The following is a 15324-nucleotide window of genomic DNA, read 5'->3' as shown; positions in this document are numbered from 1 at the left end:
GGTAAACTCATTTAAAAAGTTTTAATTTAGTTTTCAATATTCACATGGTTTGACATCTATTAATTCATTTAAAGTGGGAGGACTGGCCATAAATGCTCATCTTTCAGTGGCATTCCGGCGCTAGACGTCCAGTCCGTTGTGACTGGAAGTGGCGAATGAATTTTCGTTCATTAGCAAGAAATTCTGGATTGGACGTCAAGCGACATCAATGGCAGCCAATGAGTTCACCGAGGGCCCTATAAAGGATTAATGCAAGCCAATGATACTGAAATGATAATTGTGGTGATGATAACAATGTTACAACGTCATAGTAAATGTTCTCATTTCAGGTGGCGGCATCTTTGGAGTACTCAAGTATACTGGGAGAGTGTGAGAAGCATAACTGCTTTTATGAAGGAATCCCAATTTAATTTTGAAGAAATTATTTGCTGAAAGAGAAAATAATTCCAATATTAAACAGTTCACTTTTGAGGGGGGGTGTTTGACATGGTTATTTGCACTTTGAATGAAATAATAGGGCTACCTGTATTTGTTTTATTTTTTTCAATAAATTATCACAAAAAGGCCTTTGCTCCATATTATTCGGTAAGTGTGGAACAATCCATCAGTTAATCAAAATGCAAAACATCAATAAACATTGTCATCTTTTATATAGCGTACTGTGTGCTGTTTTGTGTTCCCAATGCGCCTGTGTCCTTGGTTACATGGATTTTATCCACATCACCTGAGTTTAATGGGCACTGTGGTCGTTAACACAGATTGCACCAAAATCGCTACTCAACAAAACAGAGATGCTTTTAGCGCCTTCCAAACACCTTTTTCATTATATTAGCCAGTTAGAATGGAACAACTAAACAGCACTTTCTAGTGTTAGCATAATGAGTCATAATGTCACGTGGTTTATCAAGTAAAAAGCATAACTGTATGAGCATAATCTTCTCACTCAGGCACTGAGTATAGAGCAAACTCAGGGATCTTTTCTTGATGTTCCGTCATTTAGACTCTCATATAGTCTTTCTGGCCCATCGGGTCACAATGACCCTTGTACACAAACGTGGCAGGAAGGGTTGTGAAACCATCCCTAACAAATGCCAATGAACCATCTTCACTGCTTTATAAAAATAATAATGGGAACACTAAAGTACAACTGTAGATTTGAATGAATGAAATATTTTTATTAAAAATGTTATTCTTTCCATAGTTGAATGTGCTGACAACAAAATCACACAAAAAATTATCAATGAAAATAAAATGTAGCAGCAACCCATGAAGGTCTGGATTTGCAGTTATACTAAAACTCAAAGTGGCTAATCCACGGTTATATAATGTCCTTTAAACAGGTCAAAGTGAGGCTTAGTAGTGTGTTTGGCCTCCTCGTGCCTGTATGACCTCCCGACAATGCTTGGGCATGCTCCTAATGAGACGATGGAGGGTGTCCTGGGGGATTTCCACCCAGATCTGGACCAGGGCATCACTGAGCTCCTGGACAGTCAGAGGAGCAACCTGGCAGCGCTAGATGGACCTAAACATAATGTCCCAGAGTTACTCTATTGGGCTTAGGTCAGGCAAACGTGAGGGCTAGTCAATGTTATGCATTTCTTCTTCCTTAGGGAAGAACACAAGCGTAGCTTATGACAATGGGTGTAAGGATTTCATCCCAATACCTAATTGCAGTCAGGGTTCCATTATCTTACCTGTAGAGGTCTGTCTGTCCTTCCAGAGATGTGCCTCCCCTGACCATCACTTAACCCACCTGCCTGCCTTTGTTAAAGCATACAAACAGCTTGGTCTGGCCATCAATATAAAAAAGGCACAAGTACTTGACCAACCACCACCAAACTGCAGCACACTTGCCATACCCGAGACATTTCCATTGAGAACATCCGACTGAAAAATGTCGACCACTTCCCATACCTTAGCAGCCTTCTCTCGTCAAAAGCTGTCATCGACGATGAAATACACCGTCGTCTCATCAGTGCCAGTGGGGCTTTCTCAAGGCTAAGGAGGAGAGACTTTGAGAATCGCGATATCCAGGCAACAACAAAAATCCTGGTCTATAAAGCAGTGGTGCTTCCCACTTTGAGATCAGAGACCTGGACCACGTACAGCAGGCACCTAAAGGCACTTGAGGCACACCATCAAAGATGCCTTCGAAAAATCCTTGAGATCAGCTGGGTGGACAGGCGCACCAACATCAGCAACTTGGAGCAAGCAAATATTTCCACCATCACTGCCACCATTGCCCAAAACCAGCTGAGATGGAATGACCATGTTGTCCGAATCCCTGACTCTCGCCTCCCAAAACAAGTCCTCTTCTCGCAGCTTGCTGAAGGGAAGCAGGCTCCTGGAGGCCAGAAGAAGAGGTTTAAGGACAACATAAAAACAATCCTAAAGAAGTGCAATATTGACGTAAAAGCCTGAGAAGAAATGGCAGCCGACAGGTCGCCCTGGAGAAACAGCGTATGTGAGGGTGCTACACAGTACAACGCTGACCTCCACTGCGCTGAACAAGTCAAACACAGACTCAGGAAGGAGAGAGCGACCGCCAAACAGGACCAACCCAAACCCACCACAACTACTTTCCCCTGCCCACACTGCAGCAGAATAATTGGGTCCAGAATATGACCTGAAGACCCACAAGGACCAAGAGTGAGGACAGTCATACTCGACCACGAGTGACCGCCGATGATCACACTGGTCATGCTGAATGATGTTGCGGGCAGCATAACGTTCTCAACGGCATCTCCGGACGCTCTACCGTCTGTCGCCTGTGCTCAGATTGAACCTGCTTTCATTGGTGAAGAGCACAGAGCCAGTGGCGTAGTTGCAAATTCTGGTGGTCTCTGGCAATTGCCAATTGAGCTCTACGGTGCTGGGTAGTGAGCTCGGGGGTCACTACAAGACGTCTGGCCTCAACCCATCCTTATGGGGCCCGTTTCTAATTGTTTGGTCGGAAATATTCACACCAGTGACCTGCTGGAGGTCATGTTGTAGGGCTCTGGCAGTGCTCATCCTGTCCCTCCTAGAACAAAGGAGCGGATACCGATCCTGCTGAGGGTTTAAGGACCTTCTACGGCCCTACCCAGTTCTCCTAGAGAAACTACTTGTCTCCTGGAATCTCCTACAGGCCTCCAGGTTGTTCGTCAGGTTGTCTAGGAGCTCAATGAAGCCCTGGTCCAGATCTGGGAGGAGATCCTTCAGAACATTCGCCACCTCATCAGGAGCATGCTCAGGCATTGTCGGGAGGTCATAGAGGCACGTGAGGCCACATACACACTACCGAGCCTCGTTTTTACTTGTTTAAAGGACATTACATAAAAGTCGGATCAGCCTGTAGTGTGTTTTCCCACTTTAATTTTGAGTATAACTACAAATTCAAACCTCCATGGGTTGATACATTTTATTTTCATGGATAATTTTTGTGTGATTTTGTTGTCAGCACATTCAACTATAGAAAAAAACAAGAGTATTTAATAAAAATATTTCATTCATTCAGACAACATGTTATGTTAGTGTTCCCTTTTTTTTTTTTGAGCGGTGCAAAATCATGTCAGAAAAAAAGGAAACATGACCTTTTAAGTTTGCGATTGCTTTTAATGTTTTGTACAAAAAAAAAAAAAAAAAAAAAAAAAAACACAAACACTTACACACTCAGCATTAATTCCTGTTTTGGTGTTTTACATTCAACTGTGCTGTACAAAAATAAAGCATTATCTTTCGATAGTTTTCTGCGGAAGGCTTTACAAAGTACTTAAAAGTTACCTTACCTCTCAGGTTTGATTGAATAAATCAAAACACGGCAGTCATATTTTTTGTGTAGTTTCATCAAACGAGGAGGTTTTCCGTGTTTAAAGTGCATACAAAAAATAAATCCTCAAGAAAGACAGTCATAGTCCAAAGATTCCAGTTCATCGCCTCAAGGCCTGTTTGTCAGTCTGAGCCACTAGGTGGCACTCTCACCCAGCAGTGGACTCAAGTCTGGTTGCATTGTATAGTTGGAGGTTTATAGGTGATACGTCTGAGTTTTCGCCAGCTCGTAAAAGAGGATGTAGGCGTTGCTGCTTCGCACCTGACTGGAGGACATGTGGCTCACCCTAAGCACACACACACAAAGTGGAATTAGCTTAGCCCCCCCTGGTGGCCTAAAAGGCCATTGTATATAATTGACTTTCCAATATATGAATTTAAAATTAAGACCATGCCGGTAAAATGTTGTCTATAAAAGTTGTAAAGCAATAAAACTAACAAAATAGTTTTTTACAATGGGTCAAAATTATTTTTCAACCAGATCATGTGGCTGGCACCTTAGAGACGGTCATTTGCCTTGCTTAGCCCCCCAAAAAATGCTTGAGAACAGAAGAGGCAAGATGTATACGCGCAATTTTTTCAAACCTAAGCTTTCAAAAGAGACAACGACTACTGAGCGAGAACCAAAGATTGAAGATGTGGGCCTTGAAACATGTGGACCAGGAGGAAGCCTCTTCTGAAGACGGTACACAAGAAAGCCCGCAAACAGTTTGCTGAAGACATGTCAACAAAGCACATGGATTACTGGAACCATGTCCTATGGTCTGATGAGACGGGCGGGCTTTCTTGGGCATCCCTGAATGTCCAAATTGAGTACTGCTTGTCATTTTCCCTCCAAAATGTCATGTGACTCGTTACAGGAATGCTGTCAGCATTGCTGCAGAGATTGAAGAGGTGGGGGGTCAGCCTGTTAGTGCTCAGACCATACGCCGCGCTCTAAATCAAATTGGTGTGCACGGCTGTCACCCCAGAAGGAAGCCTTTTCTGAAGACAGTACACAAGAAAACCCGCCCGTCTCATCAGACCATAGGACATGGTTCCAGTAATCCATGTGCTTTGTCTTCAGCAAACTGTTTGCGGGCTTTCTTGTGTACCGTCATCAGAAGAGGCTTCCTCCTGGGGTGACAGCCATGCACACCAATTTGATGTAGAGTGCGGCGTATGGTCTGAGTACTAATGGCGTACCGCACGCAGGCTATTTTTAGACCGTGACGTCGCATCATAAAGCGGAAGTAAAGCCGAAGTGGGACATTATAGACCCGCCCTCGCATAGACACAACGCAATAAGTGCTACATTTCTCTGGTAATCTTTCAAAAACGAACATGCCGATCATGCATTGCTTTTTTGGAACTTGTAGAAATGACTCTAGACATTACAACACATGAGGGATGTTTTCTTCATACGTTTCCGGAAACCAAAAACTCGGGAGGAAAAAATGTGAAGACCGAATCAACTTGCGTGGACTTTAACACCAGCTCGGTGAATCCATTCACATTTCATATGCAGTAAACATTTTGTTGGGTTGGCATGGTCTTTCAGAGGACAAAGAGGTAAGCCATTTTTATATTTTTAACTTATTTTTTTAGCGTAACGTTGTGCCGTACTGCTTCTGTCTGACAATGAATGACCTGAAAAGAATTACAATGGTATCTGAATGCCATTGTTACCGTTTCTGTATATATATATATGTATATATATATATTAGTATATAGGGTATATAAACAACTTTAGTAAGGGGGAAGTGTAAATAAATTATAGGATTAAGATGTGTTATCAATGAAAAAATTAAAAGTGTTCGTTGGTTGTCACTGAGTAGCATTTGCGATCGCTACACAAAGCTAACTAAATTACCCCCAAGAACGGTAAGAGACGTAGGACAACAAGAGGATATATATGAAAGACAGGGCTGATGGTAAAGGATATCTTGTTGAAACAGGAGCATGTCATTGTCAGTCGCGTCGATAAAAAAGCTAAAGCTATGCTTAGGTCGGCTCGTTTTTTTCGTCTTTTTCAGCCTTTGACACTAAAGCCATCTCTTTAACTAAACATTTTTATGTTCTTCCACATCTTTGCCAGTCAATTTGGCACCAGGCACATCATTTTCGGAGAGAATTGGTAGGTTTAGCTCTGTAAACATCTCCTTCGTACACGATTTCCATTCATTTCCTATTAGGGACAAACGGTGGCCTGTCCCTACTTAGCAACAGTAGCTAATGTCATGAATATTAATGAGCGGTGACGTGTTGCTAGCGAGTGACGTGTTGCTTGCGGTACGCCATTGGCTGACTCCCCACCTCCTCAATCTCGTAACGAGTCATATGACATTTTGGAGGGAAAATGACAAGTAGTACTCAATATGGACATTTAAGGATGTACGTATTTACTAAGGGGTGTACTCACCTTTGTTGCCAGGGGTTTAGATATCAATGGCTATATTTTGAGTTATTTTGAGGGGAAAATAAAATAACTCTATTATATTAGCTGCACACAGACTACTTTTCATTGTGTCAAAGTGTCATTTTGTAAGTGTTGTCCCATGAAAACATATACTTAAATATCTGCAAAAATGCGAGGGGTGCGCTCACGTTTGTGATACACTGTATATTTTCAGGCCTACTCTAGAAACAACATTCTCTCATTCTCTCTCACTTCAGAAAAGAGGGATTCACCGATTGCCATGCTTAAAACAGGAACAGAGGCACTTCGAGGGCCATTCAAATTAGAGGTGGGGGCAATCCATTTTGACTGAAAGGGGCGAATGGACGCCTAGCGCCATCAATGGCAGCGAATGGGTTGAAGAAGTCTCCGAAAATCATGGAGATTTTCTTGTTTCTAAGAATAACCAACCTGCCATCGTTGAAGCTGTACCACTCGCCAACAGTGGTGTTTTTGCAGTAGGCCGTGTAATGGCCACCCAGCGTGTTGCCCCAGTGGTTGGAGACGGAGTAAAGGTTATACACGGAGCGCTCTGCAAAGGGTGAAACAATCAGAAACAACAAGTAGCTGGAACATTTATCCTGTGACCACGGAACGTACCACTGCTCTCGGAGGCGAACTCCTTCAGGTCCAGGTCTTTAAGGGGGAAGTCGACGTACGTGGACAGTTTGCTGGCTCGGACGTTGGAGTCAGAGAAACGCTTGAGATGAAGCACTAGAATCTGCGGGAACTTCTGAATGCTGAATCGTTTGGTGCATTTCTGCCTGGTTTTGCATTTGTTGCACGTCTGCGAGGGCCAAATAACAAATTGGTGAGATGAGCATTAGACGCAAACATGAAAAATGAGGAATTGACGTCTTACCGGCCTTTCGTCTCCGTCCAACACATCCTCTTTGGTGAATACCCTCAAGCAGTCTTTTAGAGTCACCTCACCGGAGATCTTCTGTGGAGATAATGTGTTGATAAAACATAACCGTAGGCTTATTTTCAGTTTGGAGAAAATTTGGGCGTGGTTCTGACCGGCGCGATTGGGATGGACAGGTCCCAGAAGGGTTCGAAGACAGTGGATCGGAAGCCGCATACTGTGCAAGTCAGTGAGCTTTTCAGCTGCCCGACAAACAAATCTAAAATGGACACATCATATGTATTTTATTTTTCACCTTACGGTTCTCAGGATACCTAATTGTGTGCTTACCCACCCACGACTTTGCTGTCTTCCCGCTCTACATACATACTCCACATCCGTTTGGATTTCTCGTTGTCACTACAAAGAGAATATTTCAAAGTCAACTCCAGGATGAGAAATGCCAGGATTGTCACCACAGACTGGATGCAAAAAGTGCGACTTAAAAACGATGCAAACACAACTTCCTGACAACCAGTAAAGAAATTCATACGAGTACAAATAAATAAAATGCTGAGGCAGCAGGCCTTTTTTTAAAAGGAGTGACAAAATGTTCAAGAATGTAATCATAAAATTCTGTTCTGGCTTTATGGTCACTGAGTGACTTATTGAGAGCAGAGGTGACCCATGTCTATGACACGCAGACTTACGAGAGCTGGTCAAAGTCCTCGACGGACGGCCTGGGGCACGTCGTGGCTTTGTTCACCTCCATGTGGAGGGCGTCCAGCAGGAAACGCAGAAACTCCTGGGCGTCCTGTTGACTGTAGAAGACAGAAAAGAGGTCGAAATGGTCAGTGAGTTCACGTCGAGACGCGACGATGAAATAAGTGAACACAAGGCTTACTTGCAACCGGCGAATTTGGGAGTGCAAATCTGGACCTGGTTCCGGAAATTGGAGGGGACGAATGTTTCGGTGTTGACTGATGTCCAAAGGCTCTGAATCAGTTTGGCGAACTCTGAGGAAAAAAAAAAAATACCGTAATTTCCGGACTATAAACTTATTTGTTAAGGTAACACTTTATTTCACGGTGGCGTCATAAGACTGCCATAAGATAATAATTATGCCATGACACTATCATGGGCATTAAGTATTATCCAGCAAATAATATCCAGCTTGGATATTTTACATCCATTCAAAAGTGGGATAATTTTCCGGACGACACAAAAGGACATCTGACATAAGCATTCATTAATGCTAATGGCAGTGCCATCTCATAATTATGATGGTCTTATGACAGTTTTATGGCACCAATGTCAAATAAAGTGGTACCAAATACCAAAGCTAGCAATTGATGAAACAACTGGAACAGTAACTGAAGAAATAATTAGCACAGAACCTGAATTTTGGTTGTTATTTACATCTGTAGCGCTGCAATGCATGCTAGGAGGCACGTTGGATGACAACAGTGTTGACAGAAGGTGGCAGCAGGGGTTGACTGTCTCCATCAAGGGAGCAGAGATGGCCAAATGAAGCTTTGCAGCCAATTGGTTCAAAGCTTCATTGTGGTTCATTTGTTCTTAGACAATCTTATGATGCCACTGTCGAATAGTTTTACCGATTTATCTTCTGGTGTAAATATCCCACAATACAGTGAGGACAGTGGCGGCTCATAGTCCAGTGCGACTAATCCATAGTCTTATAGTTTATAGTTTATAGTCAGGTGCGCCTTACAGTCTGAAAACTATTGTAATTAATAATGTTCTGAAATATTTCAAGCCTTCTCTATATCTCACCACCAGACGGGGCAATTGTTTACTATGGGAGAAAAGCTTGACCAATGACATTTGCAAACAAAATCCATTTCAACAGTTGTTGTCAAAAGCAATCTAATCTAGTGCAAGTCAAACACAGGAACAAAAACTAGATGTGACCTACTGTACATGGGGGTCATGAAAAGTGACTCAACGCCCTTATACAACAAATGCTTTTTATGCTTGCTTGACATAATGCCGCAAGGAGATAAGACGCAAGTATCGCAGCAAATCTTATCTACTTGGCTCTGCAGGAAGCAAGAGTCTAAGTTCACTGATAATGTTGGGATGTTTTCTTATGATAACTGAATGACATTGGACCTAGCTGTGATCCTTGTAGGTTTCCCTAAGTTGTGAACAAAATGCTAAGAAACTAGTTTTTATAGGGCACTCAATGAACCCATTGGCTGCCTCTGACGTCCAGCACCATCAATGGCACTGAAAGATGAATGTTCACAGCCAGTCCTCCCAGTATAAATGAATTGGACGTCACTCACCGGAAATGTAAATTTATCGTATTTTCCGCACTATAAGACGCACCTAAAAGCATTAAATTTTTCTCTAAAGCCGACAGTGCGCCTAAAAATCCGGTGCGCCTTATTTATGAATCAATATTGAGTCACAACAGGTCTCACTGCAACTCGGACCGCAGCTACATCTAATGGATGCATAACATAACCCCAGCCTATACTGTAGTGTCTATTCTATGTGCCTAAAAACCAGTATTTGATACACTGCCAATGGGTTTTCCCATTGGCAGTGTATCAAATACTTGTTCTCCCCACTGTATATTAAAAAAAGTTTTAAAATATGCCACTCATCAAAGGCACACCTTATAGTGCGGAAAATAAGGTACTTATTGATTTCTAAAAGTTAGTTTATTCAGTTTTTCTATTTTTTTTTTTTAATTAAAAATGTAGAATTGACAAAAACACAAGTAAATAATCTCATATTTTTATTAATTTATTTATTCATTAAAAACACTGCCTTATTGATTATTTGTCAACATTAGAGTGTTAATGGGGGCCGTAAATAGAGTGTATTTCTGTTTTTATTCATTTTAATTTTGTTTTAACATTTTTGTTTCGTTTAATTTTGTTTGTTTTTTTTGTGAACATTTTCCTAACTCTTTTAACGATGATAATAGACACTTGTTCGTCTGGCTCTTTTCACCCTTATGCTGTGAATTTAAATTAGTTGTCACTAGCATCGTTTTCAGTGGCAGCCTGTGACTTAATTTATATATATTTTTTATTCAGAAGAAAATTAAACACGAAACGATTAATAATAAAAACATAATTTAAAGAACTTAGCCTCATGAAGACCTGGCGTCCACACTTGTGGACATTAAATTTTGGATTATGTAGGCCACATTTTGTATAACTGCAAATGTTGATATTGTGGCCTACATGACGGAAAATGTGATGTCCACGAATGTAGACGAAAGGTCTTTACGAGGCTAAGTTTTTTAAATGATCAAAAATGATATCTTTCCTTGTAAAGGGTTAGAGCTTCATACCTTCCACAAGGGCCGAATTAGTCCTGTTGTTCTGTAAATTGAGGTCTGTTTGATGGACTTCCCTCAGGCAGTAGTCCCTCAATTCAGGAGTGTTACTCAAACACTGGAGGATGGAGTTCATAAAGCACTACAAACACAAACAGGGGATCAGCCATGTGGGGGGCTGGCAGTGAGCTGTGTGAACTCCATGCTGGGATACGTACCGTGTTGCCCAGGTTCTTCAGTCCCACCAGGCCTTGTGGACTCTGCTTCTACTCACAGAGAAAGAGCGTGCATTCAGTTCATGGCTGTTGGCATGAGACTGGGTCACAAAGTTTGATGCAGGTATGGTAAATACGCAAACAGCAAGTTTTGGGGGAGGTATAAGCATTCACTAGATCAACTTTTTGCTTTGTGCCTTCTCATCCAATGCCGTCACTGGCGGTGAACCCAGATATTTGCCGTGCGTCTAGTAGGCCCAAAGTTCCGCTACTGCACAGTCATCCAGCGTGACTGCCCGAGGCAAACGTAGTTGGTCACGCCGTCTGACTTCAGTCGCGTTCCTCTTACTCGTGTTAGAACAAATGGGAACATACTGAACTCTCAACAGGACATAACCAAAAACATGGGATGCGGGATCGACCAGGAACGTGACGTGGGGTCAAATTGCATTTTACACCAAGTTTGCCAGTTTGCGTTTGAAAGCTACATAAACTGTTTACTTTTGTGTTGGTCTTGTTGTTATAGTTGTGCAGCTGGTTTCACTCTTGTAGCTGATAAGATTAGGAGTTTATCAGGTTATGTTATGAGTCGTTGTTTTCTAGCAGTATATACTGTCAAAATGAAGGACACCCTGTTCCAATGCTTCTTCACTACAAGATTACTGGCTCAGTCCACTCATGGTGACAATTTGGTTAAAGAAAAAAACAACAAATAGAAATGAGTTGATAAGTGTTGGTAACTTTAACTCATTGGTTGCCAGTGACGGCGATAGAGGCATCCAATTCATTTTAAGTTTGAGGGCTGCCGGTGAATGATCATGTCCAATCCGTTCTCAATTGCAGCCAATGAGTTAACTCAGGCTAAACTCCATACAAAACCAAAATTAATTTAGATTACAGCGAATCTTCTATGGCTGTGTCCACTCGAGCCATGTCTAAATCCTACCGACGTATGATTTTGAAGGCTGGAATCTAGGAACATTTTGATCTTTGGCAGAATCACAGAAAAGCTCAGTTTTACTGAAAAATGTAATAAATAGCTAATTTAAAAATTAGGATTTGCAAACAAGGATGTCCTCACAAGAAAAACTGGAAAACGCTGTTTGTTGGACCTAGGCCGGAGGTGAGCAACCCGTGGCTCTAGAGCTGCATGTGGCTCTTTAGCACTGCTCTAGTCGCTCCCTGGAGCTTTTTAAAAAATGTTTGAAAATGGAAGAAGATGCGGGAGGGAAATATATTTTTTAGTTTTAATATGGTTTTGCAGGAGGACTAACATGACACAAACATTCTTCGAATTCATTAATATTGTAATGAAGTTAAACTTGAGGCGGCATCGTATGCCAGAGTAGTCACATTCTCTAGAGGATGCACTGCAGGGACAATAAACATTTACGGTATTTTCCCGAATATAAGGCGCACCGGAGTATAAGGCGGACCTATTTTAAAACCTTTTTTATGTATAGGGCGCACTGTATTATAAGGTGCAGTAGTAGTAGTAGTAGTAGGCGTTGTGTTATGCATCCAAAAGACGGAGCTGAGCTAAATACAACGTCATGCCATGATTAACCAGTATTGATCTATACATAAGGTACATTGGATTAGAAGGCACACTGTCAGCTATTGAGAAAATTGAAGGCTTTCAGGTGCGCCTATTAGTGCGGAAAATACGCTAATCATGAAGGCTCATTATGTAATGGTAGACAACTTAGTAATTTTGATAGTAGGCTAATATAGTTAATATAGATACCAACATACAGCATGTGTTGCCTTCATTGTAGGGCTGTTAACTTTTTGAGTCTCCAGACATGTTTGTTTTTTGTTGTTTATTTTATTTTTTTCTCCAATATGGCTCTTTAAACAATTTGGGTCGCCGCCCCTTGACCTAGGCTATTTTCAAATTTCGAGGAAAATGGATCAGGATCAAAATGTGATCAGGATTTTATGAGAGGTAAATTTGACTAAGTTCAGAAGGTTCCAAATCCAAATCTATTTCAATTAAATTAAAACAATGTTGTCCATCAAAACAATAGGTGAAAATGGAATTTATATGTTGAAAAATCATTCCTTCGAAGTTATTAGAATAAAAAATAAACAGCAAAATAATACTTTTTATCATCTTTATCAGCCAGCGTTTTATGTGCTAACATGTTGGCATTGAGAAATCCATGTTAAATTATTGTAAAATGCTATCACTGCTGAAAATCAGCATGTGACATTTCTCGTGAAACTGCTCATTTTGCATCTTTTGCATGTTGGGAAGCACAAAGCTGTGCATATGTGTTTCACTTCTCATTGAAGTTATATAACAGTTCCATGAAGCGACGTATGGCAAAAATAAATGAATATAGTAGTAATAATAATAATATTAATAATAATGCAGAAAAAAGGCGGCCTTTCGATAATAATGATCACAAAATAGTCACCTTGGCCTGGTTGATGATGAGTCCCATGAAGGTGGACATCAGCTTGGACCGGGACAAGGACGGAGCCATACGCCGCACGTCGGACTTGGCCGGCGGGAGAGCGGCGGCCGGCTCCTCCTGTGCTGTCAGAGTGTACGAGTATCGCGGGGACGGCATGATAGACGCCGCTTGAACACTTAGATGGGGAAGCAAGCTGAAGTCCGGAGGTCTGAAAGAGCCGTATTGAGGCGGTTGTGTAACGAGCACCCCAACCAGCTCGAAAGGACCCTTTTTCATCCACCACAGGCAAATAACCAGCGCTGACTATCGTTTTTACTGCGGACGTGAACGCCTCCTTTTCCCTCCTCCCTATCTAATGCTGCCTTCATGAATCGTTGGGAAAATAAGCATAACTCGAATGTCAACCAAATGAGTACTGCGGCTGCAGCCGGACCCTTCTCATGTGAAAACGCAAAACTCCAATGTTCAAACAATAATCACGTTTTCGTGGGAGAAAAAAAAATCTACATAGTGTGTTATTATGAATTTATTTCATGAAAAAAAGCGCTCTGTGCTGGAGGGTTAAAGTTTGGATTAATTTAAGACAAAGAAAAACATTTGAGAGTAAACGCACTAATAACTTATACCTTACTGTTACGAGTTTATAATAGTTTATCAAAAGATATATATTTTTTCCCATATTACAAAAAATTCAGTTTTCAAACAACGTTTCCTAGGACTATTATGACGTCATTGAAAAAATATACTTAAAAAATCATACCTTGCAAATATTGGATAGGACTTGCGTTTTTCCATTTCAGCATATGCAACAAAACAACAGCAAAAACAACAACAGTATCTCCATACGTATTTTGTTGTTGTTCTCATTCAAAAACCAACAAAATTCCCTGAATTTCTTCACAAAATTGATTCATTCAATGAATTTTGTTCTGGAAAACAATGTTGTTATAAGGCAAGTTCTATGGAATCCATAAAAATCAGTGCGAGTCATAAAAAAAAACGACCATAAATATCAGCGGGAACTCTTACATAACAGCGTGCAATATGGAGTGACTGTCATAACAACAGATTACATTTTTTGCTTTGTATTTTGTAGTCCTTGGTTAAAATCAGTGGATTTTGCGCATGTGTTTTTAGCTCAACCATTCTGACAAAACGTGTTGATGAAAGTAAAATCAAGTACTAACCCTTCAAAGGCATGTAAGTCATACAGTGGTATGAAAAAGTGAACCTTTTGGAATTTTTCACATTTCTGCATAAAATCACCATCAAACGTGATCTGATCTTTGTCAAAATCACAGAGATGAAAATACAGTGTCAGCTTTAACTAAAATCACCAAAACATTGCTAGGTTTTCATATTTTAATGAGGATAGCGTGCAAAAAGTTACAAAAGGGGGAAAATAAGTAAGTGAAACCTCTGCCTAAGGAGACTTAGAGAGCAATTGAAATAAATTATTACCAAACATTTTAAGTCAGGTGTGTGCCCAATCACTGATGAGTGGTTTAAAGCAGCCCTGCCCACGAAAGAACTCACACCTGATAAGAAATGTCTTGATGTGCATCATGGCTTGGAGAAAAGATCTGTCTGAAGACCTGCGATCAAGGATTGTTGATTTGTATAAAGCTGGGAAGGGATACAAAACCATCTCCAAAAGTCTGAATGTTCATCAATCGACAATCAGATAAGTTGTCTACAAATGGAGATAGTTTGACACTGTTGTGTCTCTCCCAAGGAGTAGCCATCCACCAAAGATGACGCCAAGAGTTCAGCCCAGAATACTCAGAGAGGTAAAAATGAACACTAGAGTGTCTGCTAAAGACTTACAGAAATCACTGGCAAAGTCCAATATCTCTGTGCACACATAAACTATATGTAAAACTATGGCCAAGAATAGTGTTCATGGGAGGATTCCACGGAGCAAGCCACTGCTGTCTAAAAAAAAAAAAAAAAACATTGTTGCCAATGTTTGCAAAGAGGCACTTGGAGACTCCACAGAAGTTTTGGCAAAATATTTTGTGGACTGATGAAACCAAAGTTGAATTGTTTGAGAGTAACACACAACGTCATGTGTGGAGGAAAAATGGAACCGCTCACAAACATCAACATCTCATCCCCACTGTAAAGCATGATGGACGGAGCATCATGACTTGGGGCTGTTTAGCTGCCTTAGGGCCTGGACAACTTGCAGTCAATAATGGAAGAAAGAATTCAAAGGTTTTTTTTTTTAGGATGTTTTGCAGGAAAACCTAAGGCCATCAGTCAGACAGTTGAAGCTAAAA

At 41.1% G+C, this 15324-nt stretch overlaps 1 protein-coding gene across 4 annotated transcripts; it reads right to left on the bottom strand.

The window, feature by feature from the left end:
* Nucleotides 1–1371: 1371 nt before the first annotated feature.
* LOC130906582 (ubiquitin carboxyl-terminal hydrolase 2-like) lies at nt 1372–13322 on the bottom strand. Of its 4 annotated transcripts, none has more exons than XM_057821051.1 (11): nt 13043–13322; nt 10623–10670; nt 10420–10546; nt 7993–8104; nt 7799–7909; nt 7444–7508; nt 7265–7368; nt 7107–7184; nt 6845–7031; nt 6656–6776; nt 1372–2344 (listed from the first exon to the last, which is right to left on the bottom strand). In XM_057821051.1, the coding sequence occupies exons 1-11, from the start codon at nt 13316–13318 to the stop codon at nt 2116–2118; spliced, it is 1458 nt and encodes a 485-aa protein (XP_057677034.1). In that variant the 5' UTR covers nt 13319–13322; the 3' UTR covers nt 1372–2115. The 4 variants fall into 4 exon arrangements, with proteins under 4 accessions (XP_057677034.1, XP_057677033.1, XP_057677035.1 ...); XM_057821050.1 differs by having other exon boundaries at nt 1376–2344; nt 7107–7187; XM_057821052.1 differs by lacking the exon at nt 1372–2344 and adding an exon at nt 3643–4094 and having other exon boundaries at nt 7107–7187.
* Between the last annotated feature and the right edge of the window lie 2002 nt (nt 13323–15324).

The sequence above is a fragment of the Corythoichthys intestinalis genome, chromosome 18 (genome assembly GCF_030265065.1).
Source record: "Corythoichthys intestinalis isolate RoL2023-P3 chromosome 18, ASM3026506v1, whole genome shotgun sequence".
Classification (NCBI taxonomy): Eukaryota; Metazoa; Chordata; class Actinopteri; order Syngnathiformes; family Syngnathidae; genus Corythoichthys; species Corythoichthys intestinalis.
This window is presented reverse-complemented; position numbering and strand designations above follow the sequence as displayed.

Excerpts from the sequence above, each read along its gene's own strand:
- LOC130906582 (XM_057821050.1), bottom strand. The coding sequence starts at position 13,318 with ATGAAAAAGGGTCCTTTCGAGCTGGTTGGGGTGCTCGTTACACAACCG. Across the intron at positions 7,509-7,798 it reads GAGGACTTTGACCAGCTCTC|TGACAACGAGAAATCCAAAC; the intron begins GTAAGTCTGCGT and ends TTCTCTTTGTAG. Across the intron at positions 7,369-7,443 it reads GGAAGACAGCAAAGTCGTGG|ATTTGTTTGTCGGGCAGCTG; the intron begins GTGGGTAAGCAC and ends TGTCCATTTTAG.